The sequence below is a fragment of the Perna viridis genome, chromosome 5 (assembly GCF_037379345.1).
Source record: "Perna viridis isolate PV_CMFRI_1.1 ecotype Kerala chromosome 5, ASM3737934v1, whole genome shotgun sequence".
Taxonomy (NCBI): Eukaryota; Metazoa; Mollusca; class Bivalvia; order Mytilida; family Mytilidae; genus Perna; species Perna viridis.
This window is the reverse complement of record NC_142449.1, coordinates 21,291,022-21,317,981: the sequence shown is the minus strand read 5'-3', so window position 1 is coordinate 21,317,981 and position 26,960 is coordinate 21,291,022. Positions and strand designations below refer to the sequence as shown.

General features: G+C 33.8%; 1 protein-coding gene across 1 annotated transcript; it reads left to right on the top strand.

The window, feature by feature from the left end:
- The first annotated feature begins 5,191 nt into the window (after nt 1-5,191).
- On the top strand, nt 5,192-25,985 carry LOC148616480 (ammonium transporter Rh type A-like). The gene is made up of 10 exons (XM_088583551.1): nt 5,192-5,454; nt 10,954-11,134; nt 11,527-11,677; nt 12,040-12,184; nt 12,614-12,777; nt 22,347-22,484; nt 22,801-22,934; nt 23,508-23,668; nt 24,457-24,604; nt 25,261-25,985. The coding sequence occupies exons 1-10, from the start codon at nt 5,298-5,300 to the stop codon at nt 25,289-25,291; spliced, it is 1,410 nt and encodes a 469-aa protein (XP_088439677.1). The 5' UTR covers nt 5,192-5,297; the 3' UTR covers nt 25,292-25,985.
- Nucleotides 25,986-26,960: the final 975 nt, after the last annotated feature.

Genomic DNA, 26,960 nt, shown 5'->3' with positions numbered 1-26,960 from the left:
ATACAAAATTCCTTACAACAAAAAAAGGTATGGCCTAAAGAACGGTCTTACAACAAAAAAGGTATGGCCTAAAGAACGGCCTTACAACAAAAAAGGTATGGCCTAAAAAACGGCCTTACAAAAAAAGGTATGGCCTAACTTCATTTTACAATAAGTTTTCTTTTAAACAAAATATTAAAGATTTTCAAAAAGTTTTCGTTTGATCACCGCTCGAATTCTGATTCCCTTGATTTCCTTTTCAATCCCTTTGTGCCTTTCGTTTCACTCTAATTGAAGATTTGTAATATTTTCTATGTGTTGTACTATGTTATCTATGCCGTAGCACACGCAAACTCACACACACACACACGCTCGCGCACCTAAATAAATAACTAACTAGCAAAGAAATAAACAAACAAATCAATGCGTTTCCAGTTTCAAATAAAAATTTCTAACACTCATACATAAGGAACGATCATATTAACTTTCATTGAATTATGTCCAGTAGTTTCTGAAAAGAAGATTTTTTAAAGTAATGATACTAGAAATATCAAAAAACGTCAAAAGGGGCAATAACTCCAACAACAGACTTAACTCAAGAATTTGATCTCAGATAGATATCATCATGCTGAACACGTTGACCGCATGTCAGAATTTGGCTAAATATAACGGTCTTGGAGATACATTTGTATATGCTAAAAACTGCAATCTGACCCCCTATTTTATATATATATATATTTTTTTTGTAACGGCGGCCATGTCTTCTTGACAATTCCAGTCAAAATACTCTAAGGAATGTGCATACCAAGTTATGTTCTAATTGGTCCAGTAGTGTTAGAGGATAAGATATTTTTAAAGTAATAATATTAAAACACCAAAAAGGCAACAACTCAAACACGGCTTGAAAGATATAGACGAAAATGTGACCACAGATATATATCATCATTCGGAACACTTTCACCCCATGTTAGAATTAGGTAAAACCTATCGGTTTAGGAGATACATGCAAAAAACTTCTGTGTGACCCATATGTTCTATTTTTAGTAACGGCGGTCGTTTTTTCATATGGATAAAAAAATCCCCACTATAGTTCTATGTATAATACCCCAGGGAACATTTATACCAAGTTTGGTTCTAATTGGTTTATTAGTGTCAGGGTTTTGAAAGAGTAATCAAGGGAACCAAGATTAATTTAAAAGTCTGCGTAGTTTCGGCAAGCTCTGGCATAACGTATGAGTTGTAATATGAACACTCCATACGCAGGTGCTGAAGTGATGTTGCCACAGATGAAAAGAAAGTTGACAATTCTGAATGAAAAGTCATCACGTTTGTCGTAAAGTTTGGTCAACAATTTTCCTTTACCATCGATTTCTAAGTGTAGGTCAAGATATGAAAATGACTTCACACTTTAACGACGGCGGACAACGACGACGGACGCCAGTTGATGGTGAATTAAAATGATTCAAATTAACTTTTTCACCATAATGGCATTTAATAATTTCATTACAGCCGACCGACACATGACCAGTTTCCCATCACTACATACGCATTCTTGTCATACTTTATTGAGACTACATTTTTTAAAAATTTCTTTGATTTTTTCCCTTGCGCATAGCGGTAATAATACTTTGTCAGATGTGTATGATCTTAATCTTATCATATCACAAATTGGTGTTTAAATGGAACACTTAGTATGTAAATTAATTGGATGTAATTAATGTTGAAGATTTTTACACGAGATAGGACGTTAAGTGTCACATATACAAACTTTAGTGAATATTTAAGTCAAGTTCTCATATTCCTGCAGTATATATGGCCGCCATGGATATAAATGAATTCATTCACTATCTAAGGAAGAAAGAGGAAACCAGATATGAACAATATGTAACATTTGAAAAAGTTGCCGATGCAAAAACCGGTCAATTTTTCTTACCAAAAGCAAGCTTAAAAGAACAGACTTTGATTCATGAGAAAATATTTAGAGATTGTGTCAAACAGGCCGCTACCAACTGCAACGCTGATGAAAGAATTTGGAGAGAATTCGAATGGCTATTTAGAGACTACTGCAAAGGAGGTGGTAATCTTAAGCAATACACAGAAGGCATGCGTAATGCTGCTGCTGTGGCGTGGAGCTTAATCAAATGCGTCCAAAGTCAACCCGAACCACTAAACTTCGGTACAGGGTTTGACAATACTATTTTTCCAGGGTTGAAAGAAACTATCGCCGTTGACGTCTTTCAACCTAGCCGTATCTATGAATTGCGATTTACGGAGCTTGATAGGGAAGAATTCGAAAAGAACTGCCTTGCAAATGATACAATCAAAGGCGTCCTTCAATGCATTGTCTCGGGAATTAAACAACAACACACCAAGCTAAGCATTGTTGTGTTCTTCTGGAAAACAAAGTCTATTTCAATGTACTCAACAAATGCCCATCAAAACGATGAACTCATAGCAATTCTATTGGATAATTTGTCTGTCAAAGAAACGGACACTGCAGAAACAAATGAAGATGACAGTGAAAGTGGTGATGAAATTAAATAGTTTTACTACGGCTTAGTGTTGTGTGTGTGTTCATTTTTTTCTTCGTGTTTATTAATAGTCATTTCAAGGTGAGATATGTAACAAAACTCTCAATAAAGCTTATTTTCCTCAATAGTTTTTGTAATACGAAGCATAATTTTATTTTGTTGCCAATATCGGCAACTAGTATTATGAAAGGGTACTCCCACATTATATTTGCATAGTATGAGGTACCATACAGCAGTCTACCATTTCAGTCAATATTGACCACCGAGTAAGATACTTCACAGCAATGATCTTCAGTTGGCATACTCGAACAATGATCGTTGTCGTTGATACATTGAATCTACTTGAACTCCACTAATAGCCTTAAGCACCGCCCCTAAGCACCGCCCCTAAGCACCGCCTTTTGGTGCCTTTCGCAGATTAACAACTACAAAAGTGTCAATGGGGGGATCTCAACATCATTTTATAAGCTCTTTTTGTACAAGTGTGCAAAAAAGTCCTCTTCTGCCCTGGTCTTTCTGTCTGACAAAGTATCTCAAGATATGAATTATCACTTGCTACAATGATATAATTTTACACGATTTTACAAAAACAACCTCTTATCATATGTTACATTTACCTGTGTATTTAGTCATTGTCCCTGTGGGTCCATGACTTGTAAAATAAAATAGTTTTCGTAAATTTGGATTGTTCCCCTTCTTACAGTCTGCTTAATTAACAAAAAATCAGATGGAGAAAGCCCACTATTTGTCGTAAAACGATGTTTATTTTGTACAAAAGTTGTGCAAAATGAGCAAATAATAGCGTGGACTCCCTATTGAATAAATATTTGATCGGATACCTCTTTTAGCACATTGTTTTCCAGGTCCAAAAGGGCCATGTGAGTTATTGCCATCACTCGGTGTCCGTCGTCGTCGTTATCAATATTTCAAAACTCTTCTCTAACACTACTGGACCTTTGAGTATTTCTCAGGTTAAACTCCCCAGAATCGATGTGGGAAATTTTATCTGTCCACAAACAAGATAAAAATAGTGTATAGGGGTCAGACAGCAGTTTCAGCGTTTATCTTCTAAACCGTTAGGTTCAGCATGAGGAGATCTATCTATGGTCAAATTTTCGTGAAAGTTGAAGTTATTGACCTTTCTGGACGTTTTTTTGCTATTTTTATTACTGTTATTCTCCTAAAATGTTTCTCCTCTGACACTACTGTACCACTGGTATGAATTTTATTTAGGGTATTTTGCCTGGAACTAATGTGATGAACATGTCAGTCTTTATCAAGTATTGAACAAAGAGGTAAAACAGCAGCTTTTCGCGTAAATCCAAAAAAAAGTTGACATGATTGTTCCGTAGGTTTTATCGTTGGGATTTTTTTCTCCATAAAAAACATGGCCGCTTTTATAAAAAAATAGAATGTACTTATGAAGCCAGGTGAGCAATTCATGCTCTTTAGAGCCTCTAGTCTTTCTTGAATGGAGCATGAAATCTATTTTATTTCGTTTCACAATTAAAGGTGAAAAAGACAACAACAAAGGGACGAAATACTCAACATTCGAATTAAGAGAAAAACAGAGCGAATTAAAGTTAAAAGGGTGAATTCTTTAGTGAGAAGGAGAAAAATGCGTGTTTCCAAAAATGCTTTCATTTTTTATTCATATTTCTTTTGGAAAAATGGAGGCATCAACAGGGCTATACCTTAAACGTTTCATCGACTACTAATTAAGATATCGGCAAAAGAAAATACAAAAGCATCATATATTTGGTGTTTTTCGTGGTATTTTTAGACTTCAATTCTGCACCAACATACATTTCGACAAAGGAAATGCTTAATTGACCCTATAATATGGGTACAATGTTCATAACTTCGTTTAATTGTTAAGTATCATTCTATGTAAGAATCTGGCAATGGATGGCACATCATTTTTAACTCTTTGGTATTTTTTTTTGCCTCAAATATATTCAATATATCTAGAAAACAACCAAAAAGTTATCCTGAAGCATCTGTGACGAAGATGTATTTTTTTACTGCTCATATAGGAAAAAAAGTGCAGGAAAATTTTCCTGTCATCTTGAACAAAATTTGACCTATTAATATCTTAATAGGCAAACTTTACAAACACTTTGATGGTTAATTTTAGAGATTATAAGATATAAAAACTTGGATAATGCAATAAAATCGATTTCCACGTTTTTTGTTTTGTTTTTTTTTTCATGTGCCACTTTTATACATATTTTGCCTGATCTTAGACAGAGAATTACATAAAAAGTGATATTCAGGTCCACCGAAGTCGTCCATTATACTCTACGTATATAGAAAGTCGATAAACTATTTATATCAAATCTTTACACAGATTTGGTATTTTATACCAACTACCGCTTTTTAGTATCCAGTCAAGCCTGTCCGTTATGTGGCGTCTTAAGTAATAGCAATACCATGGTCACATAAGATAGCATGTCTTTATATACAGGTTAATTTTACAAAGAATGCACTACATAATTAATTTCAATCATAGTCTTATAAGACAGGTTATTGAAGAATACAAGTGGTCGCTATGACAGGTTTGACTAAAACGACAATAATAGTCATATTGCTGGCCAGCAGCTAAAGTTACATAGTTTTATAGTACTCCGCTATAACATTTCACAGCTGGACATAAATAGGTGTTGTCTAGAAGCTCACATTTGATTGGTTAGATCCAGACACACGCCAGCGATGTTTTGGGCCAGGGCTGTCAAACTTTGGTAAATTAATAATAATACTTTACACGGTACTGATAAGGAAAGGAAAATGGTGAATATTCAGCGACTAAAATTTCCGTTGTTTGCACTAGTTTGTCAAGTCATATTCCTGGTTTTATTTGGGATGTTAGTTGACTATGATGATGAAGCGAAACCTAAAAGTCCAAATAATTTAGTACCAAGTATAGTGGCTAGAAGATACACAAGTAAGTTTAGCAAATACTTTATATAATTTAATCAAGAATCGTTTCTTGTACTTTCAGCACGTACGGGTGCCCTTTTTTTGTTTGTTAAATTATATTTATTTTAATTCCTCCATGAATATGCAATTTTCAAAGAATATTAGATTTCAATATATGCACTAATAAGAAATAGAAAAACAAAATAGAAATCACTTATAAAATTAAGCAATTTGGAATGAACTTGAGAAGCAAAATTATTATTTACTTATAGAAGTACTTTATATAATTTAATCAATAATCGTTTCTTGTACTGTCAGCACGTGTGGGTGTCTTTTTTGTTTGTTAAATTATATGTATGTTATGGCATTTTTTATCAAAATGTTCTGACAAGCAAAATTTGAGTTGTAATCCAGCAAAGTATGAAACAAAACTATCAAGCATATTCAACTTCGGCCTGAAACTTTGACTGCAATAAAAAAAAAGTTATATTTGAGAAATGGCAGATCCAGAGGGAAGGTTTCAGTGGCAGGAACGCTCCTTCTGTCGGAAATTTTGTTGATTTTTTTGCAAAATTAAAGAAAAAAAATGAGAAAATCATAGCTTTGAACCACACCCCCTTTCAAAATTCTAAGCTGGACCTCCTTTTAAGAAGTTTCTAAATCCGACTTCACTAAAATGCAGAAAACAAATAATTTAATTTTAGTAATGATCTGAAGGTAAAATAGATATTAATTTTGGTTCAAATATCACGTTTGTTGGCTGACAGATGTGCAGTTTACACTGAGCACGACATCGACTTGTGGCCAAATGTCACACAGCCATCACTGTAATCTATTGTGGCATTGAATATGTCGTGTAAACTTACGGAGTGGAAATCTTGTTTAATGATTCGTCAAATAAATACCATCGACCTAATGTGCATACAGTAATGATCGTATCCGAGGCTTACACGAGGGAAAATATACAGAATATGTATAACACAGCTTATACGTACTATCTTGCACGTGGTCTATATATCATGTTCCAGTTTTTGAGTCCCATGCATTTGATTATAAGTAACAACCATAACAACGTTTGAATTTCTCTGCATACTGTTGCAATGGATTTTTTTTCTGATTTACCACAGAGTGGCTTTTTTCAATTACGGTAGCATTTTATGTTTTGTAAACTACAACTAAAATCGCCTGCAAACAACCTCAGATTGTCACATTTCTTTCACACGCAGGATTTGACAGATATTTTTTTAAAGCAATTCTCCTTTACTCTTCATTAATAGCGCATTGTAGACCATGAACACTCAACCATAATCGAGTACATTGATTATGCTTGGTTGAAAATCACGAGATCGGCACCGATGTCTACGGCTTCCAACCCTACAAATGCCCAGGTTATCAGGCACGTACTAACCTACCTGGGGTTTTACCGGTTTTTTTTTCGACTTGAAATACTGGGGGTCTCACCAGTCCCAATGGATATGCAAGATTATTTGCCACACGGTCGTAAACCTCTCCGTCCTTCAACAGAACGTATATTGACTTGTTCACCGACGTATGATAAAACTCCTATTATCCATTTCTGTCGGTCTACCAGGTATCACGGCCGATATTTAGCAGTCGGAACTAGTTTTTTGCTCACTTTTGGAAACGAAATTTTATTTCGGAAAACTCTGATAAGTATATAATCTGTTATGAGGTCGGGATTATTTGCCGATCCGGAGGAAGTCGAAATACATGGAGCAGCAGTGGAGTGAAATGTAATTAAGGTGGAGGTGGAGAAAAGAGTGCAGAAAAGAAATCACGCCACATTCTATGGCCGACATTCTCGTACACGATCGGTAGAAGACCATGACTATTTAATGAAGTATTTTTTTTTTCGCGTTGAGTATTTTTTTCGGTATTTCTTGGTTGACAATTATAAGCACAAAACTAGTGGATAAGAAAAGTTATCACCCGTACATGTAAACAATACAGAATCCCCGAAAATGAAAAATGTTCACATCAATTTAATTATGTTAATAGAGCTACTATACGATACTATGAGTACTAAGTGGTTCAAACTCATTTGTCTACTGAACCATGTAAACATGAAAAATAATAAAGCACCAAATAAATGTATTATATAACCTTATTTATCCGCAGGAGATATACATTTGAATTCTGTCTTCAAGTTTGAAACAAATTCATATTCAAGGCTCAAAGGCACACGATGAATTTATCCCTAACACAAGAAATAAAGCCACACGTTTGTTTTGAAACTTAACCGGGTATTTGATCATTTTGAAAATTATAGTCAGTGAAGCAGAACATAAATCCAAAAAATAAAATATTTACGAAGACTTAGGGGACGACCAGTTGATTCTGAAGGGGGGCTCTGGCAACTTTTTTGGGGCTAGAATATTTATTTTTGAAATTTTGCAGGTAAGAAAAAATATTTACAACCACATCAGGGCAAGATTATTTATTTCCATTTAACTGTATGAAGTATCTGAAATGAGGTCAGAATATTTATTTTCTAGGAGGTGTAGGCCAGAATGTTTATTTTCAACTTTTTTCAGGGTCAAAACATTTATTTCCTAAATCTGCCAGGCCCCAACCGCAGAATCGAACGATCTTTCCCTTATGTTTCAGTCCCCAAATGTATTAAAAGAAATTATTTGATAGCATATCATCAAGCAAAATTGCCAAATGCCGCCTAATATTTAAAGAAATTGTGTTCCATTTATTGTGAATATGTTTTTTTTTTCAAAAGTAAAAAAGTTAATATGTTTTGTTTAATTTTCGCGCTGTTTTACTGAAAGAGCCAGAGATGCGCAACTTACACTGTTCAGTATAGATGTTAAATTATGTTCAAGTTTATTTACTTATACTATAATGTATTTAGGTTATACGCTGGTGCATTTGTTGTGCTCCAGCATATCCGTTCTTTTTTCCTTTTAGACGCCGGCACTAATCTCCTGGTGGGTAAAATGAGTGATTTATCTGTAGGTTAAGAGATTATCCAAAAACCCATTAATTTAATCTGCGTATAGAGTATCTTGGTAGCATTCTTAATTGTAACACTTAAGGTGAATGCATATTCAATGTATTCACAAAAGTACTGAGACACATACGTGGTTTCGAAGCGTTACTAACATAATTGCACAACCAGAAATCAAATAAAACTTTAATAAATCATCAGATAAAATGTTAACTTATAAAATATGAAAAATATAAACATTAAAACAAGTTGTAGGGACAATTGAATTGGACGCCTCTTTAAAATGATTTTAAATTCCTTGTACTAAATTTGCAGTATAGACCTCCAAATTTTGGGCCCCAAATCTTGACCTATATGCACTGAAGTAACGTATATAACATAGTTCTCTGGAGATATGGTAAAATGTCCATGAGATAAGGCTCCAAGCAGTGTAATCCTGATGTAAAAAAAAACAAAATGAGGACATCGTCAAACCTTCTATGCGGGAAACGACTCACATTTTATAAGACCAACTCGTACAGTTACTTGGTTGCATGAAACGAGCTTTGTCAATACAAAAAGGACTTCAAATAGATTCATGTGCTTTGATAATTAGGGGTTTTACGGTTTTTACGATTTTTTTGGATATCGCACGGCCGCTTCTTACGGAGATTCTGTTAGTAGATTTGTTAGTTGATAACAAATGATTTAATGTTGGTGGCGGAGCCCAGTCTTCAGGACACATGATGGTCTTGAGGCGTTTCCCCGCCGAAACAGTCTGTGATGTACTCCAAATTAAGAGTGTTGTGAACTTTGTCTCAAATGTAGAATTTATAATGATTTATTTGATAACTTTATCGATTTTGTCACCTGTACTGATTGAATAAACGATTATCGGCCGTTGGTAGGATGTATGTGCCTATACCACGGCTTACTTTTTTGGGAAAACAATTAACTTGGTAAAACATATTTTCTCCCAATCTAGGTCAAACTAAGACGCAAAAGTTCATACATTCACTTGGTAAATTAAACTGGTTTGAAACCTCAAGTAAATGAAACAAACCGATTAGGGACAACTGATATGACATATCATTTAACAGTCTTTCAAAACATGAATTGCATTTACATTTATAATTCTTTTCATCTCCTTTTAAAGTTCTACAAATACTAAGTTGTATGTAGTGTTGAACTGCTCACCACAAGCATTGTGTTACTTTGGAGTTTTCCATTTTCTACAAGCGATTTCAAATTCCAAGCACACACACACACATACCCACGTGCGCACGCGCGCATGCACTTTGGTCAGCGTCAACAAATTCATAGATGAAAAACATAAAACATCATGATCACATGAAGTTGTTCTTAGATCTCTACTAGTAGGATACATATGAAGGAATGACGTAATTTTAAGGCAACGATATCGACTTATAGATACTTAAAGGAAGCAATTTATCAAGAAGAAGCTAAACATGTTTTTTTGTTGTTTTTTTTTCCGGGGGGGGGGGAGGGAGTGTGTACACTTTTGTACACACTATATGTTTGCCTACCCCGGACTTGACTTTTTATGAGCAACTCGGTGGGTGTTTCTAGAAAAGCAGAGGACGCTTACCCTACCGGTGCACCTGGTCCATGCTCCCAGTTTTTAGTGGAGTCTGAGTTGCTCATTTACTTTTGTTACTTCGTATGTATGATTTTAGTTACTTTATGTTCTTTGTTGTGTATGTCTGTTTTCCATGTCTGGTCTTTGTCCCTGGATTACATTCTTTTGATTACCGCTATAACCTTGGTTCCCTTGATTACTCTTTATGGGCATATCATAATTGAAACGCCATTCAAAACTGCTTTGTCTTTTTCTTTAAATCATTCCCGTATATTCAAGCTGTAATTGTTTAAACATACAATATTGTTCGTTTCCGTTTTCTGGATTTTTGGTGTGTCATATTCCTTACAACATGACACATTTCTTAGTTTCAAAGATATAAGATCATACGGCAATTATTATCATTTGTAAGATCATTCTTTTAAACTTTCTTTATATACAAAATGTTTGAGGTGATACATTGAAATAAAAAAATACACTTAATCTCTTCAGCTAGACTTGCTACTCTCTTTAAATTTAAGAATACACGAAAAGTATATTAATTGCATGTGTCTCTCTCTGATAGCAAATCTACTAATTGTTGGGGCAGAACAGTTAGTGGGAGTGTTGTGAGAAGGGTAATACATTGTAGATCCTTTTGTGTTAACTGTGGGATAGTCGAACATACTCGATATACATTTCCGCGAGGAAAATTCTTTTGTTCTAACCAGGCCTACCTCGCGGAAGTGTATATTGAGCATGCTCATCAACTTAACACAAAAGGGTATTTTACATAGATTTTCTGTGTCACATACATTGTATATATGATAAAGAGGAACTCATGGCAAGTCTACTACTCAACTGTTCCTAACTTATGGCCAAGTGAATATATCATGTCCCTGTTAGAATGAGCGAACTAAAAATGGCCTAACTCAATAATGTCATGAACTAGATTTATATACATTGAATTATAAACTGCTCCTTTTTAGGTTTCCAAGATGTACATGTCATGATCTTTATTGGCTTTGGGTGTTTGATGATGTTTTTGAAGCGTTATGGGTATTCATCAGTCGGTATTAATCTACTGATTGGTGCGTTTGTCGTCCAATGGGCAATGATCATCAGAGGATTGATAGCGAACCAAGGGAAATTCACTATAAGTGCCGAAGAGTAAGTGTTTGAACCCGATATCGATCGAAAATCTACGGTCCAAGTGCTCTGGAAGAGAAGGTAGCTTCTATATTTTTGCTCATGTAATTGTGAGGGGGCATAAATGAGAAAAAAATACGAGCAAAAAAAAAGTAAATGCACACATCACAACGGAAGACGGGTCGAAAGCGCTGTTGTTTTTGTGTGCGTATTTTAGTTTTGATTTTAAGCATGAACATAAGCGTATTATACCATATGATCTAAGATAAGTTTTCGGAGAATTATGTAACAAGGAAATCTTGAAAATGGCGTTTTAATCGTAAAATTTAGTAAAAAAAAAATCTCCTATTACAAATCTAGTATGAGAAATTGTAGCTAAACTGGGTATAAATGGTCACAATCTTTAATTTCAGTATGTTGACATGTGACTTCGCTGCCGCTACAGTGTTAATTTCATTTGGCGCAGTTCTTGGGAAAACAGGACCTATACAATTGTTGGTTATGGCACTGATTGAGGTTGTTCTGTCACAAGTCAATGAACATATCGGTCTTGAAATTTTGCACGTAAGGCATCAGTTGGTATTATATATAGTTCTTAGTTTATTTTTGCATTGCTCCTTGGCCACGGGATCATTAATAACCGAGATGTGTTTTTATACATAATAATTAACTTGTTCACGCACTCAATTTTTTACAAGTAGTTCCAAAACACTGTATTTTATAAGCTTTATACAAGACTGCAAAAAAAATAATGAGACATTAATAGACACATCTTTCCTGCAAGCATTTGTCTTTACGATCGCAAATCTTTACAGACAAGTTTTCAAAAAGACCCGCTATATCTGTTCAATCGTTTTTTCTAACAAACCTGTAACGATTAACTGCATATGAAATGCTCTACAGGGAAATTGTTTCTCTTTTTACAGGCAACCGATGTCGGCGAGTCTATGTACATTCACGCCTTTGGTGCGTATTTTGGACTGGCTGTAGCAAGAGTTCTTTACAACGAGAAAAGTGAAGATCATCCCGGAGAGGGATCGGTCTACCATTCTGATCTGTTCTCCATGATAGGTAAGGTCTTTCGTCTTAACACGGGTATAATAAACAGTCATGGAAGTATCTTCGAGTGATACACTGTGTCTTTCAGAAATTTTACTAGAAAATTTATATATATAACATTCAAGATCCATCCGTGAATACTATTACTCACAATTTACTCCAGGATTAACAATTTATCATCTTTCAGTTCTAAGGACTATTGCTACCTACATTATAACAGTCTATCTATAGTACACCTTTAGTACATATTTTGATCTTTGTTGTATTATGATTTAAGTTTAGATCTCATTTTTACTGTCGGCAGTTGTTCAGTTTAACATTTGAATTTTTCACACAACTCTTTGGCGGCAGTGGCAACGAATCCCAATATATATTATTAGATTCAGTTTGTATAATCGTGACTGCCTTATTGTAATATAATGCCGAAATTTCATTTTACAGGTACGGTGTTTCTATGGATTTACTGGCCAAGTTTTAATGGAGGGGGAGTAGATGGCGACGAACAACATCGGGCATTCCTAAATACATACTTATCATTGGCAGCATGTACTGTGGTCACGTTTGTGGTGTCTGCCATAGTCGACGGGAAGGGGAAATTTGATATGGTATGTCAAAATGGTCGAATAATTTTCAGTGGAGTCGTCTCGGTTAAAAAAATATACCCTTTTTGTTAACGCTTGGATAGTCGATATGTATCCGTAGATCATGCTCTACATACACTTCCGCGAGTTAGGGCATGGGTAGTACAAAAGAATTTTACTTCCGCGAATAAAATTCTTATGTACTACCAAAGCCCTAACTCGCGGAAGTGTATATAGAGCATACTCATAAACTTACCACAAAAGGGTCTATTCATTTATTTGATTCAGAGATTTGTCAAAAAGGTAACTTGATTACTTGAAGCATTTTATTGTTTCATTCAAATAGTTTTACTATTGGTCCTTCCCGACCTCCCTTTTTGATCATACGCAAAAAGGTCAATAATAGTGAGTTTGGAAGATCATGTCACGAACTTTATTGATACTACTATGACAAACGAACACTAGTTTTTCCCCATCTTTCTACGCTTAGCTACTTTCAGGAGTCTGACGTGGACCACAACCACCAGGGAAATACTTCTGGTGTTTCCATTATCAGAATAAATTGCTACTTTTTTGTCATGGAACCCAACGGATATAAACGATTGACCTGCTTGTTGAACATCCTTATTTGAACTATTTGATTTATCTTCACCTTTGACCCTTGCCTATAATAGATAATAGGTGCTCTGAATGACCCAATGGTTCAAAAGAACAAAAAAAAAAAACAGTATTGTAAATTTAAGAATGGAATGAAGTCCAACAAATTACTATGCAAACTCGTTATTGGGTACGATTCCTTTTTTGTACTCTCTTCCCACGGAAAAATCAGATGCCAGATTTACTATGTAAATTTATGAATCGGTCACTGACGTGATCGTAGTGCTATATGCTAACGTGTGTTACTTACTCGTGCTGGATAGAGATGCTTTAAAAATATCAAGTCATACTTAGATTGCTGATCAGGTGATATTTCATCTTTGTGAATGACATTGGATAATACCACGAGTTTTAACATTAAAAGGCAATAAAATTAGAGAAAGCATTCATTAGTATATTTTTTTTGTCAATCTTGTGTGGTCTGAATGTTATATAATGAGTTGAGCGGCATGCATATATACCTGCTGGTTGTTGCTTCTGTAAGCTATCCAACTCAACGTGTCGAATAATACTAATCAGTGCAATCGTTCTCGTTATGACATGCATGAAATATCTGCCGTACGATGTTTTAAAACCGTAATCAATCAATCAATCAATCAATTAATATGATTAAAATGGTACACTTACTTTTTCAACATGGAATACAGTATTCTTAAGTTATATTTTTCACCAAAATAAAGTTTCGCCAATTTCTTTAAACATAAAAATTATCAAGCTCCACGCAGCGGCTTTTTCCAACCGCTGCAGACGGGCCTTTTGAAATTCTTGAACACTTTTCAAATAAAACGTCGTATATATGGCAATAGAATAACGGCGGGTAAAATCATAACCTTTTCCGGTCTTGCAAGATTCTTGCAGCAAGTGTGGATTTCGAACGTCAGGCGCTGTTTCAGAGCTTGCAAAATTACATTATGTATTCTGTGAATTATTTGAGATTAATATTATTCAACTACTATATAATACGGTATTTATTTGAACATAACAATTTAAATAGTATACTACACTACCGGCTACAACTTAATTAGAATACAAAGACTTTGATGCCAGGTAAACCAGAGTTGCAAAATGAATATGACATGAATCACCTAAATCTGATAATAAATTGTGACTAAAATGAAAAGGGGAAAAAAGTCAAGAAAGTAAATTATATATTTGCTGTTTATGAATTTTTATAAGTAAACAACAGACATTTTTTTAGAAAGGCGATTGGAACAAATGTTTTCTGACCACTGTACAGTCAAATACAAAACCAGACGTATCCATTCACTTCAACAATTTAAAAAAAAACATGTTTTGATTGTTAAGTTCAGCATTCAGAAAAAAAATCCGGAAAGGTGTAATTATTTTCACGACAACTACTAAGTCTAAAACCCACAGTTGCGTTGAAAATATTAAAGCGGAAAGTTTTCACTTCTATATACAAAAAAAAATCCTCAATAAAATTATTTCCACTAATAAGCGTTCACTTGTGTGATCAAAAATTTAGAATGATAGATATATGATGCCAGGCTTTATAAATTGGACATCTTCATTGTTTAACAGGTCAAAATTATGAAGTGGGGCTTGGTCTCATTTTACAGTAAAAATGGTCGTCAAGAATTTAAAAAAAAAACGGCGTATAGAAATCCGACAACTGTTTTTTTTGTGTTCATTGTGCCACACAGTATCAGTATCCCATAAAATTGCCTAGCTCCGGTATAGCTGATATTGTACACAATGAAGTGTTAGATTAAGGATCACTAGGTTTTAGAGAAAATATATATGCTACGCTACGCTAAGCCGTGATTTGAACGAGATTGAGAAAACTTAGAATAAAGAAAGCTATTTATAAGTTTATTCTAACCCGATAAATGAGAACCTATTATGGTCATTAATATCATAACAAGCTAGACCAATCGATATCTGGACCTGAGGCGTAGTGCAGGGACGAAAAAAAAGTGATACGGACGGAAATACTAAACTATGGAACATAATTCCCATAAAAATTAGGGAATAATAATTTCCCGATAATACGCACAACAACATATGCTTTTCTTGCTACTTACCTAGTTTTATGAAATTATTTTGGGTAGTTTTAAAGAAGTTGCGATGACAACCTGATAGATAATGATTTGCGGTATTTTTTTTAAGTTCAAAGAGCATAACGCCCATAAAAATAAACAATCAACATTGCCATATAATATGCCCAACAAAATATGGTATTTTTGCTCTGTTTAGTATTTTCAGAGGAGTTGTGATGACAATTAAGCTGATACATGATGATTTAGCAATTACAGATGACGCATAATACCGCAGCGCGTCCAACCCAGGCGTTCGTCCTAAAATTGGGAAAACATATGCTTTTTAAGCATGAAATCTGGATTTTCACACATTCTACCGCCATTCTTTTTACCTCGCTTCGCTCGTCATTTTATTCTATTAACCTGAAATCCTGAACCAAATACATATTGTAAGTAAAAATATTTGTCACCGTATTTTGCTTCCAAAAAAAAAAAAATTAATCGTTAATAATAACTGTGACGAAAACTGGTGAAGACGATTAAGGAAAGTCTATTGTAAAACATTTCAATGTTGAAGACCCGAGGTCATTTCTGACCTAGAAAATTTTCAAAATATTTACATGTTTACAGTGGCCTTATCCGCTGATGTAATGAGATGATACATGTATTATTACATCACTGGGGTTTTTATCTCCAAATCTGAATTATACTCAAACATTTAAACCTCATCTAGTCCTTTATGTAAAATTTAATTGGTACTTGGTACCGTTGGGTTACTAGAGAATAACTCTACGAAAATGAAATAAACAATGATCTACTATGATAAAGGAAAAAATATATCAATGTTATAATTCAGTGGTGTAACTGACCCTCAAGCTTTTGAACGAAAGATACATAACAACTACCAGCTTTATAGTTACTATAGGATTTAACAAACGTTTTCAGTGTTACGATGGCGATGCACTCACAGACTGAATAAAAGTCCATAGGAAGAGGTTTCTGAGTGCACAGCCACCGTTTATACACCAATAAATTCCGGGAATATGTGTTGAATCCTTATAATTCTCTTTTTACTTTCCATTTGTCTTTCTACCCAAAGAAAAATGTGGATTTCCACCCTTTATACACCAAATAAAAAACTCTGAGAACAAATGTGTTTAATCCTTATAATTATCTTAAGTATGTTTTACTTTCCATTTGTCTATATGCCAATAGAGAAATGTGGATTTCTTTATTAAGCGAGTTGCGCACGGATATATATTCCACAGTGCATTCATGTAACAGTAGTTCCGACGCAAGTGTTTATACATATGCAAATAGATCGAAAATCTGTCCACGGAAGTGCTTTTATGCAAATAAGATAAGAATTATGATAGAAATAGTAATCAAGGGAACCAAGGTCAGGTGAAAATCAACAGAAAGCAATCCAGGGACAAAGACCAATCATGGAAAACAGACATACACAACAAAGAACATTAAGGAGCTAAGATAATACATAAAGTAGCAAAAGCAAATGAGCAACTCGGACTCCACTAAAAATTGGGAACATGGACCAGGTGCACCGGTATGGTAAGCGTCCTCTGCTTTTCTAGAAGCACCCGCTCATAACAAGTCAAGTTCAGGATAGACGAAAGAGGACAAGAAAACTATGACACGATGAACAAATCAATTTCCATTTGCAATAGAATTGTTTTAAAAGTTCAGTGGCCTTTTGCTTCCTTCCTATTTTGTATACTTACATATTTTGTAATTCTCTGTTGTAATGGTTTTGTAAAATTTCAGATAGAACACGTGCTTAGTGTAAGGATGTTCATTTCCCCACATATTTTATTTTAATTGATCAATCTTAGTCAAAGGTCATGTAAGTTCATGACCGCATTGTTATGCGTAGTTGACATATTGTCCTCTGTTGACACTCGAGAAGATTTAGAATAATATACCTCATCAATTTATCTATTAAGAAAAAGTGTTATGATCATTGATATGGGAAATATTTGAAAAAAGGCATACCAAGGACAACCAGTCCTTTCATCTGTTGCAATGATTTTCGTATTTGTAGAATAAAAGCATGTTGCATATTTTACTAATGTTCTAGTGTATCATAATCAAGGCAATTCCTTAAATATATCAGGCCCTTGGGACTAGGATGTTTCCTTTTTATCACATAAATATTATTAAATCATTGGGTTTCCATATTTGAGTTATTATGTGTTCTCAGACGTGTCCGCTTGCCATTTAATGCTGTTCATGCTTTGCCTAGTTTTTCGTCCATTTCCTTCTCCTCTAAAACGAGGTTAAACCGGATACGTAGAATAATGTATTGAATTAGTCATTGATTAAAGAGGGATCTAAATATAAACATTGTACCACTTTTGAACGTAGAGCAGGTACTGGGGATTATCAAAAAAGTAATATAAAGGGGGTTCTAGGATTTAAGTTGCTCATTTTTCAAATTAACATTTTTTTTTCAACTAAGGGGAGGGGGGGGTCCAATCCCCGAAACTCTCCCCTGGTTACACCACTGGCACTCATTAAATTTATGTTTAAATGAGTCACGTCTGCTTTGTTGGTGCTGTTTTTAAATCGTTATACAACTTCGGTTCATAGCCGATTTGTTCAGTGTCGGCTTTATCTTCGTTATTTGAAAAATACACTCCGTCAATCTAATTTCAGGAATGTAGTGTTTTGAAGTTTGATATGGTTGACATTTCAGTATTATCCAAGGACAAACCAGCCTTTAATGAAATGTTACAATAAATCACCCGAAGTTTTCAGAAATTTAAGTGGTGTTTTGAAATGCAATATAGATGAAATTTAAGGTTCGAGAAGGATTCAAAAGGTTGAATATCATTTTCTTTATAAGCCATGAGTATTACTTTTCGGGTACATTCAGACCTTGGCACATATTTGTGCGGAAGCCCATAGGGGACCTAAAATTATATTAAAAAGTAAAAAGTAAAATTATATCGTTATTTCGATATACATTTACTTATTTCGCTATAATTAAATCGTAATCACAATATATTTATATAGTTATCTCGATATTTATATCGTTATATCGTTATCACGATATATTTATTTCGTTATCTCTATATAATTATTTCGTTATCTCCATATAATTAACTCGCTATCTCGATATAATTATATCGAGATAAGGATATAATTATATATATCGAGATAACGATATATAATTATTTCAAGATAACGATATAATTTTATTTTTTAGGTCCCCTATGGGTTTTCGTATATTTGGGTTATTGTAGGAGATCTACAGTTAATTAGTATGCAGCATAAATAACTTTCTTAAATATTGTACAATTGACATTTTTATAAGATCTCTGTTGAATATTATATTATCACGTGTTAAGGGAATAAGCTGTAAACCAATCAGATACAGTAGAAATGGTGAAGCGCAACAAATGCATTATCGTATAAATTAGGGACAAATCAAAGTAGCTGAAAACTGCGGGCACTGTAGGCATATAAGCTTAGGAAATCTATAGGTTTCCATGGACTAATCGAAATGTATTTCGGGAGTTTCGATTTTCAATTTGTAACTAAGTATTTATACATATACTGCCCAATGGCGACCGTGTGAGACCTTTATTGGTAAATACGATCGTAAAATGTCTTACCTACTGCAAGAAACATTGAATAAATAACCATGATAATTGTGGTGTAAAAATACAATAGTTAGTTTGATTTACCTGTACATTAATTTTGAAGATTTCTTTTTTTAAAACCGACATCTACACAGTGTTTATATATGTTTGATATGGAGAAGATGCCAGTCAATTTTGAGGTTTATTTGGCGTCTTAGCAGTGTAATAATGAGATAATTGGGAAGGAGCTGAATAATTATTTTGTAATATTATCAAAGATGGGATCTTTGACAGGCCTACGGGTCGAAATAATACTTAAATTTAAATAATACTTAATTTTAAATCTGGGAGTACTGAATTAGTAATGAACACTTGCACAATTTAAAAACGTTTATTACCGATAAGTTGTAACCAAATTTAAAGCAGGATTTTTGACTCATGGCTTGTGTTAATTTTCTGTATAAGAGGCCGTTCATGTCATTGGTAGGGTGACATAATACAAATACATGTATACGCGTATATCTTGATAACATATATGCGTATAAAACATATACGCGTATGTCACCCCGCCAATGACATGAACTTTTTTATTCAGCTTTTTCGAACTTTTTCCTTATCATCGTGATCAATTGTACACAGTGCATGTTCAATAATATTTAAAAAAATTTTTTTTTGTAAAATACTGCCATTCAAAGTAAAAAAAAATGCATTCGTTCTAAAACTACATTTAATGGGTTAAAAAGGTTTTCATTGAACGGTGTTCATTGTTATAGGTATATTCTTATTCGAATATACCATCCAACTAACAGAATATCAGACCATCGACACAATTATTGTCCGTTTTAGTTTTATAGATCTCCGAAAAAAATTCTGATTTTTGATATTAAAAAATAATTTTGCTTATCGAATGTTTGAACATAGTTTTGAATATTTGATGTAAATGTAAACAAAAGCCATGTGCTCAGGCTGCATAAGCAGGGTCACTTCAAGTAATTTGAATATCTACAGGTGTCGGTACAAGATTAGAAAGGAAGTTCACATCTTTAGGTATTCAAATGAGACGATGTCATATGACTTAGTTATTTACCTGAATATTCAAATAGCTCTTACAATACTAAGGCATACAAAAAATAATAGAAATATATATATAAAAAAAATGGAAATAACATTAAGCCTTATAGGAAAGTTCTTAATTCATTAAGATAAAATTCGTATGTACTATAGAAATGGATCCGCAGTAGAAAAGTCAAAATATTTTAGAAATGAATTTTTAAGAATCTTTTTTTTTAAAGATTTATAAAACTCAAACCAACTATACCATTTTATACAATCCGTAATATTTCTTTTTTAATTTGATTTGATTTGTAACAAGCTTTCTTATTGGCTCGTTCTCTTTGAGCAGACCAGGTTATTTTGTATATTAACCAGGCTAGGTACTTAGACGTCATTAATGGTTTGTCTGGACTCCGTTTTGGTCAGATTATAAGCAATGTCTGTGATTTTTTTAAAATACACGTTTTAAAATTGGTGTCATAACAGTATAATAATGAGGCAATTTGGGAGGGTATGAATAAATCATTGTACAAAATTATTCAAGATAAGTGCTGCTTACCGCTACGGGTTGAATTTACGTCATATCTGCACTGAATTGGTTATGAAAATGATAATTGAAGATAACAAAAATTTAATGTAACCAAAAACTGGATTTTTTCACTTGTTTTTTTTATGTTTTGTATTCAGCTTTTCAAACTTGTTTGATTATCATGATCAATGGTTGAAAAAACGATTGCACATCGTAACTATTCAATACATGAAATATCTTGTGAAATTTTGCCATTTAAAGCATATATTTGAGATTCGTTAAAATCTGCGACTCGATAAGTAAACGCATACGTAAAAATATCTATCTAGTGAACCCAAAACAGACTTACATTTTTTACTTTTAATTAAATGGGTTTAAATAGTTTTTCATCGTAATCATCTTATTATCTTTCTAACAGAAAACATGTCATTTAAAACATGGAATCGTCGACGCAATTACCATGTTTTATTATGCGACAGGAAAGAAAATGTATAATGGTAATATGGCGCTGTCGTCCGTGTCGTCACCATCGTAGTACGTAGACGTTTGGTTTTCGGTGTATGATAACTTCAATATTAGTTGGTTGGTACTTATGAAATTTGTACTACACAAAAGAAGGTTAATATGATATGATGATATGATTGTAAGGCTTATGGCAAGATCGGGAATTAAGTAGCAGTCTTTCTAAAAATCAGACAGGAGCTGATTCATACAGAAAAAAAACCCCACCGAATTCTGTTTTATTTCTTGATCAGAAACAGTTATTGTCTTTTAATTTTTTCATTTGGTTGTTGCGCTTTTGAGGTAAAAAAACACATAGATTGTATATGAAATGGGCACTTTGCAAGAGTTATCGCTCTTGATTTGGTTGATTTTAGTGGGAGATGAATATATGATTTTCTAAAAATGCAGATCTGAATGCAGATATGTGAAAGTATAGCATATGTAGACTGAAAAGGCATTGTTTGTTTGGTGTTTTTTTTCTTCACCATGAATCACTTTACTATGGGCATTGTCTGAATTTTATATGGACTGGTACTAAAATATAATTCAACTGAATAACTCTGGTGAAAGCAAGGGAAGTCTTTAATATTGTTATCGAATTAAGGATTAAAAAGATTTAGAAGCAATTAAACATTTTATGACATCCGGACAACAACATGACTATAGTGAATAGATTTCTTTGCAGTTGAAATTTAAGTTTCCATTCCACTAAAGGAAGGCCTGTATTGATTTTAGTCATTAAGATATAAGGGCCCAAAATAGGCCACATTGACTCTTGGCAAATTCTTATCCTGTGTCAAAATTTTCTAATCGCAATTAAAATTCAGAAGTTTATTAAGCTTGGATGGTTTCCATGAATACTGGTCCCCAAAGGTCAAGGGTTCGATCTCTGTGACCGCATCCAGCTGTGCCATGCAAAGAATTGTATTTTAGTTTAAAACAAGCTTTCTGATTGATAGGATCTCTTGAAGGAAGACAAGTTATTCTATATAACCTTGTTCGGCACTGTGATGTCAATCCGTCCGTGCGAGACCCGACAGGGTAGTCAAGGACGTTGAAAACCCCCTTAGTTAGTTAGTGATGTCAATAGCGTAGATTGGCCCGCACACCGCGGTTAAAATAATTGTAAACAAAGTTATTATTTTGGAAATGAAATAATATAAGGAATGTTTCTAATTTTTAAACGGATTATACGAAATTTCTTGTTAAAAATTACAAACACTAATCAAGTATCTATATTTACAATAGGTACATATACAGAATGCAGCATTAGCTGGAGGTGTAGCGGTTGGTACGACAGCTCATATGCCAATTCAGCCATGGGGAGCTATGGTGCTTGGGAGTCTAGCTGGTATTGTATCCGTTCTTGGCTACAAATTCTTAACGGTAAATGAACTTGTTCTGTTGCAGAGTTGCTCATGTCATATTTTCGGGGGTGGAGGTTTACCAAAAACACAAATAAAGAAAGCTATTGCCGATGTATTTTCATTTATGTATAATTTTTATGCTGTACTATTATTTGAGTGCATATATACAGAATCATATATGTAAGTTACATGTAGGTTATAATAACAGTAAATCCTCTTGTTTAAAACATACGTGTAGCCCTGTCATTATTAGAAAACTCTTTCATGAATAGTATGCACGTAACAGTGGTCTTCGTGACTTTGTGTGGTTTTCAACGTTTGTTTTTACTATATAGCCATGTTTAGCTGACAAACTGAAGCTCCATGACACTTGTGGGGTAAACAACTTACATGGTATGCCAGGAATATTGGCAGCTTTGGCAGGTGCCGTGATGGGAGCCTTGGCATCAGAAGAGGACTGGGGATTCACGTAAGTTATGAAGTAGCGTACTATTAATATACTCTCCTGTGAAGCTTCTTTTAGTTACATATACGTATTAAGAAAATCATTGAATCTACTTAGCATGCAGTGACATAGTGGGCAGTTCTTGTAACAGCTCCTAAAATTTTTCTCTGCTTCTCAAATACATATTGTACACAAGCAGGGTGTGTCTTTAAAAAGCTGACTACTACGTAGTATAGAACTTAAAAGATAAGTTTTGCAATTCCAATCGTTTATGATATATTTATCACAAATATGTAATTATATCATTTCTACGTGACTGTTTATTTAATAATTTCTGAACAAAATTTCCAACAAATAAAAAATTGCTAGGTGGAGGTAGTGATATTACCTAGTAGACAATTGGTTGTGTATATTCAGTTGCAGACCAGTTGTGGATCCAGACGGGACATTAGATTATTATTTTTTTAAAGAGATAAATTTCAAAATGCATAGAAATATATAGCGTCGGAACACGATAGTGTACTTGGTTAAGATTGATTCTGGTTATTCAGTGTTCAGTTCAAACTGTTACCACTTTACAAACATCTTATATTGCAGTGTCTACGAACTTTTCCCAGCCATGGCCCCCGTCAATGGGACAATGGTAATTGGTGATAAAATCATTGGTAGTGGTCGGTCTGCTTCTGAACAAGGTGGTTATCAGATGTTGGCTCTTGTTGTCACTATAGCTTTTGCAATCGTTGGTGGTGTTATCACAGGTAATCATAACCATAATATTAGTCTGTGTTACTGATGGTTATGCTTTTTCATGTAAAAAAGTTCATTTCTTAAACTTTGCAATCGTATGTGGTATAAGCATGTGTAATTATATTTAGTTGGTGCACCATTATCATCGTAGACGATGATACACAGATGATCACAAATAGTTCATAAAGTTGATCACTGCATTGCATCAATATACATATCGCTAGACTTGCTACAAGTCCCTCACGTTATATTAAAGAATATATGAAAAAGTTTTTTGATTGCACGTATCCCTCTGATAGCAAATCTACTTATTATTACGGGATAGAGGAAATTAGTAGTGGCGTTATCAGAGAGGTTAATTACAGAGATTTTCTGTGTCATGTATATAATAAGAGAGGGGCTTGTAGCAAGTCTAACATATCGCATGCAAGTAAATTTAGCCGATGCCATATGAAAAATGAGGACTTTTAGACACATCAATGAAATTTCATTTTTTTTTATATAATGATTGTTTTCAACTTTGTGAGGGCGCTCATTGTATCAGCAAGGATCTTATAGTAGACTATAAAAAACCTTCTTACCAGTAAAGATATATTTTGCGTCTCGAAATTCAAGGACACGTAAAATGTTGTTTGTAATGTGTCATGAATTTCAGTGTACGTACGTGTACATTATTGTATTGTTCATATTGAATCATCCTTTCCGACAATTAAGGACACAAAATTTCTTTACATTTGACGATTTGGACATTCGGTGAACATTTTGGTTTTACAATACAAATATTATAATTCATTTGCAGGATTTATTATGAAGCTGCCCATTTGGGATAGTCCGGAAGGCGAAAGGTTCTTCGATGATAATCTTCTATGGAACGTAGCCGAGGAAGGCTTTCCAGCACTGCCTCATGCTAAATATGAAAATGGAAAACAAAATGACGATACAAACATGTAAGGGTTAATGAATCAGTTGATATTCAACATAATCGCCATGGAGAGTTACAGTGACATTAAACAGAGAAAATGGACAGTTTTAAACGGGAGGGTCGGGGTTAGAAGCAACACGTGCAATCTTGCATTGATTTCTAAAGTTATTTTTTATTCGTTTAACAATTACTTTCCTGTGAATTGCTTTTATTCAAAATTTTATTCCGTTTATTTAAGAATTTTTTAACATAAGGAATAATTTGATTGGTATCGGCCCCTGGAATACTGTTATAATTCTACTATTAAACTCTGGTTGAACAAGCGATGGTTTGGAAATATGTTGGGGGACTGATTATCCATGATCTGTTGTTTTTTTTTTTAATCCAAGATTTTTTCTACGCTCTTTATCATGTATTTTTATGCAGAAATCCAAAAACGATACAGTCCGTTTTTATGTACATATATACTTTAAAATAATATGCAAGGTATAATTTATACAAGATACTTATAGTTCAAAGCATAATATCGAGTTATTTTATTTTACATTTATTCGTTTTTTTTGTAGATTTATACATTTTTTTATGATTTTTTAAAGTTTTTTTTGTATTGTATATCGTGAATATACTTTCCCACCATTTAGTATCTGCCAAATTTCGATACGGATTTGTATTTCGTTTCAGCAATTTAATGACGGGTGAGTCCAAAGGGTAACTACCGGAACCAAACGACATTACACTCAGCATTAGTAGACATAATATGTTCTGTGTTGTTTAGAATTTTAACTTTGAAGGCTAGTTTTGAGTGTTGATAAGGACTATTAAAAATGTCATAGCAACAGCAAAATATTTCCATAGCAACCGTAAAAACAAAATCTATACCTAATTACTGAGAAATTGATACTACAATTTTATATAATTGTCTTATCATTTAAACCCAGTTCAAAACAATTGACCCACTACCTTAGCACTTAGTTTGAACGGTGTTCCGAAAACAACCCAGACAGATTGTCTTTGCTTAGATTATTATAATAACTAAAAAATCAAATACTATAAAAAATATCAATGCCACGTAAGGGTTGAGAGTTCATATACATGTGCCTGAAGACATTCTAACATTTACTTGTGATTTCTTGGCCATCCAATTATATGTACCCTTCCTTCGTTACACCCTTTTACGCTTTATGCTAGTCATTTTATTGCTGAAATGTTTTATAGAATATATGTATTAATATATGTGTTACGTATAATATCATATGTGCCAGTAAACATAATGTATTCCTGTATGTGTATAAAATGTAATACAGATTACTAGTACATGTTTCCTCCTGATTCTGTATCATTTTTATTCACACAGTTTATTCAAATTGTAACATATCATACTTTACATGTTATAAAATTTTCTGTAATACATTGGTTATTTTTAAAGTATGGAAATAACTGTGATTAATATAAAAAAAAGTAGCGCTTGTAGTAGAGGGTATTGTACGAAAATAGTACCTATGTTTTATGGTAGACCGAGGTGCATCTTTAATAATAAAGAAAGATCCATTACCCATTAGTCCTACCCAAATATATTTGTAGATTTGTAGAACGGTTTTTAGCGGATTCTGTCAAGTGAACACCTTAGCGGGTTGTAGTGTAAAAAAAGATTCTATAGCGTTAAATAAATAGTCATTTTTGTGAGCTCTTTTTTTCGCGCTTATCTGTTCATCGAAAATAGGGAAAATTAGTACACCACAAAATCTTGATACTTTACAGTATATATACCAGGAAAAACTGCGAACAAAGCACACTTAGTGATATCCCAGCTTCCCTCCCCAGAAACCATATATGATAACCCATAAGTGATTTAAGCATCAGATTGAAAAAAACAAAATAGGGTGTGCGCAGTGGAACCAAGTAATAAAGAATTTGTGAAAGTTTCATTAAATTCTATTCAGCGGTTCAGAGGAGTTTCGGGTTAGAAGAGGGTCCCCCGCTTGGTCTACAAATGACTAAGTCCATATTTTGCACCAGAAAACCCTTTAAGTCATTCGATGGAGAAACAGAATAGGGGATGCACAACTAGCATCATGTAATAACGTATTTGTGTAAGTTTCACCAAATTCCATTCAGCAGTTTCAGAGAAGTTGCGGATTAGGACTGGGGGCGGACGAAAGGACACCATAAGATCTCGCTATATACCTCCTGCTTTTCAAGGGGTCATAACAATACACTGCTATACAATGCATACATACATATTAACAGTTATGAACAAGGTTCACGGGGAAACGACTAATATGTGAATGACGTTACCTGTGAACTTAACAAAGTTTCGAGGATGTTTGCTTGAATGTGTTCAGAAAGATGTGAATTACGGTCACTATTACAAAATAAAGTTG

Excerpts from the sequence above, each read along its gene's own strand:
- LOC148616480 (XM_088583551.1), top strand. The coding sequence starts at position 5,298 with ATGGTGAATATTCAGCGACTAAAATTTCCGTTGTTTGCACTAGTTTGT. Across the intron at positions 5,455-10,953 it reads AGTGGCTAGAAGATACACAA|GTTTCCAAGATGTACATGTC; the intron begins GTAAGTTTAGCA and ends GCTCCTTTTTAG. Across the intron at positions 23,669-24,456 it reads CGTTGGTGGTGTTATCACAG|GATTTATTATGAAGCTGCCC; the intron begins GTAATCATAACC and ends ATTCATTTGCAG.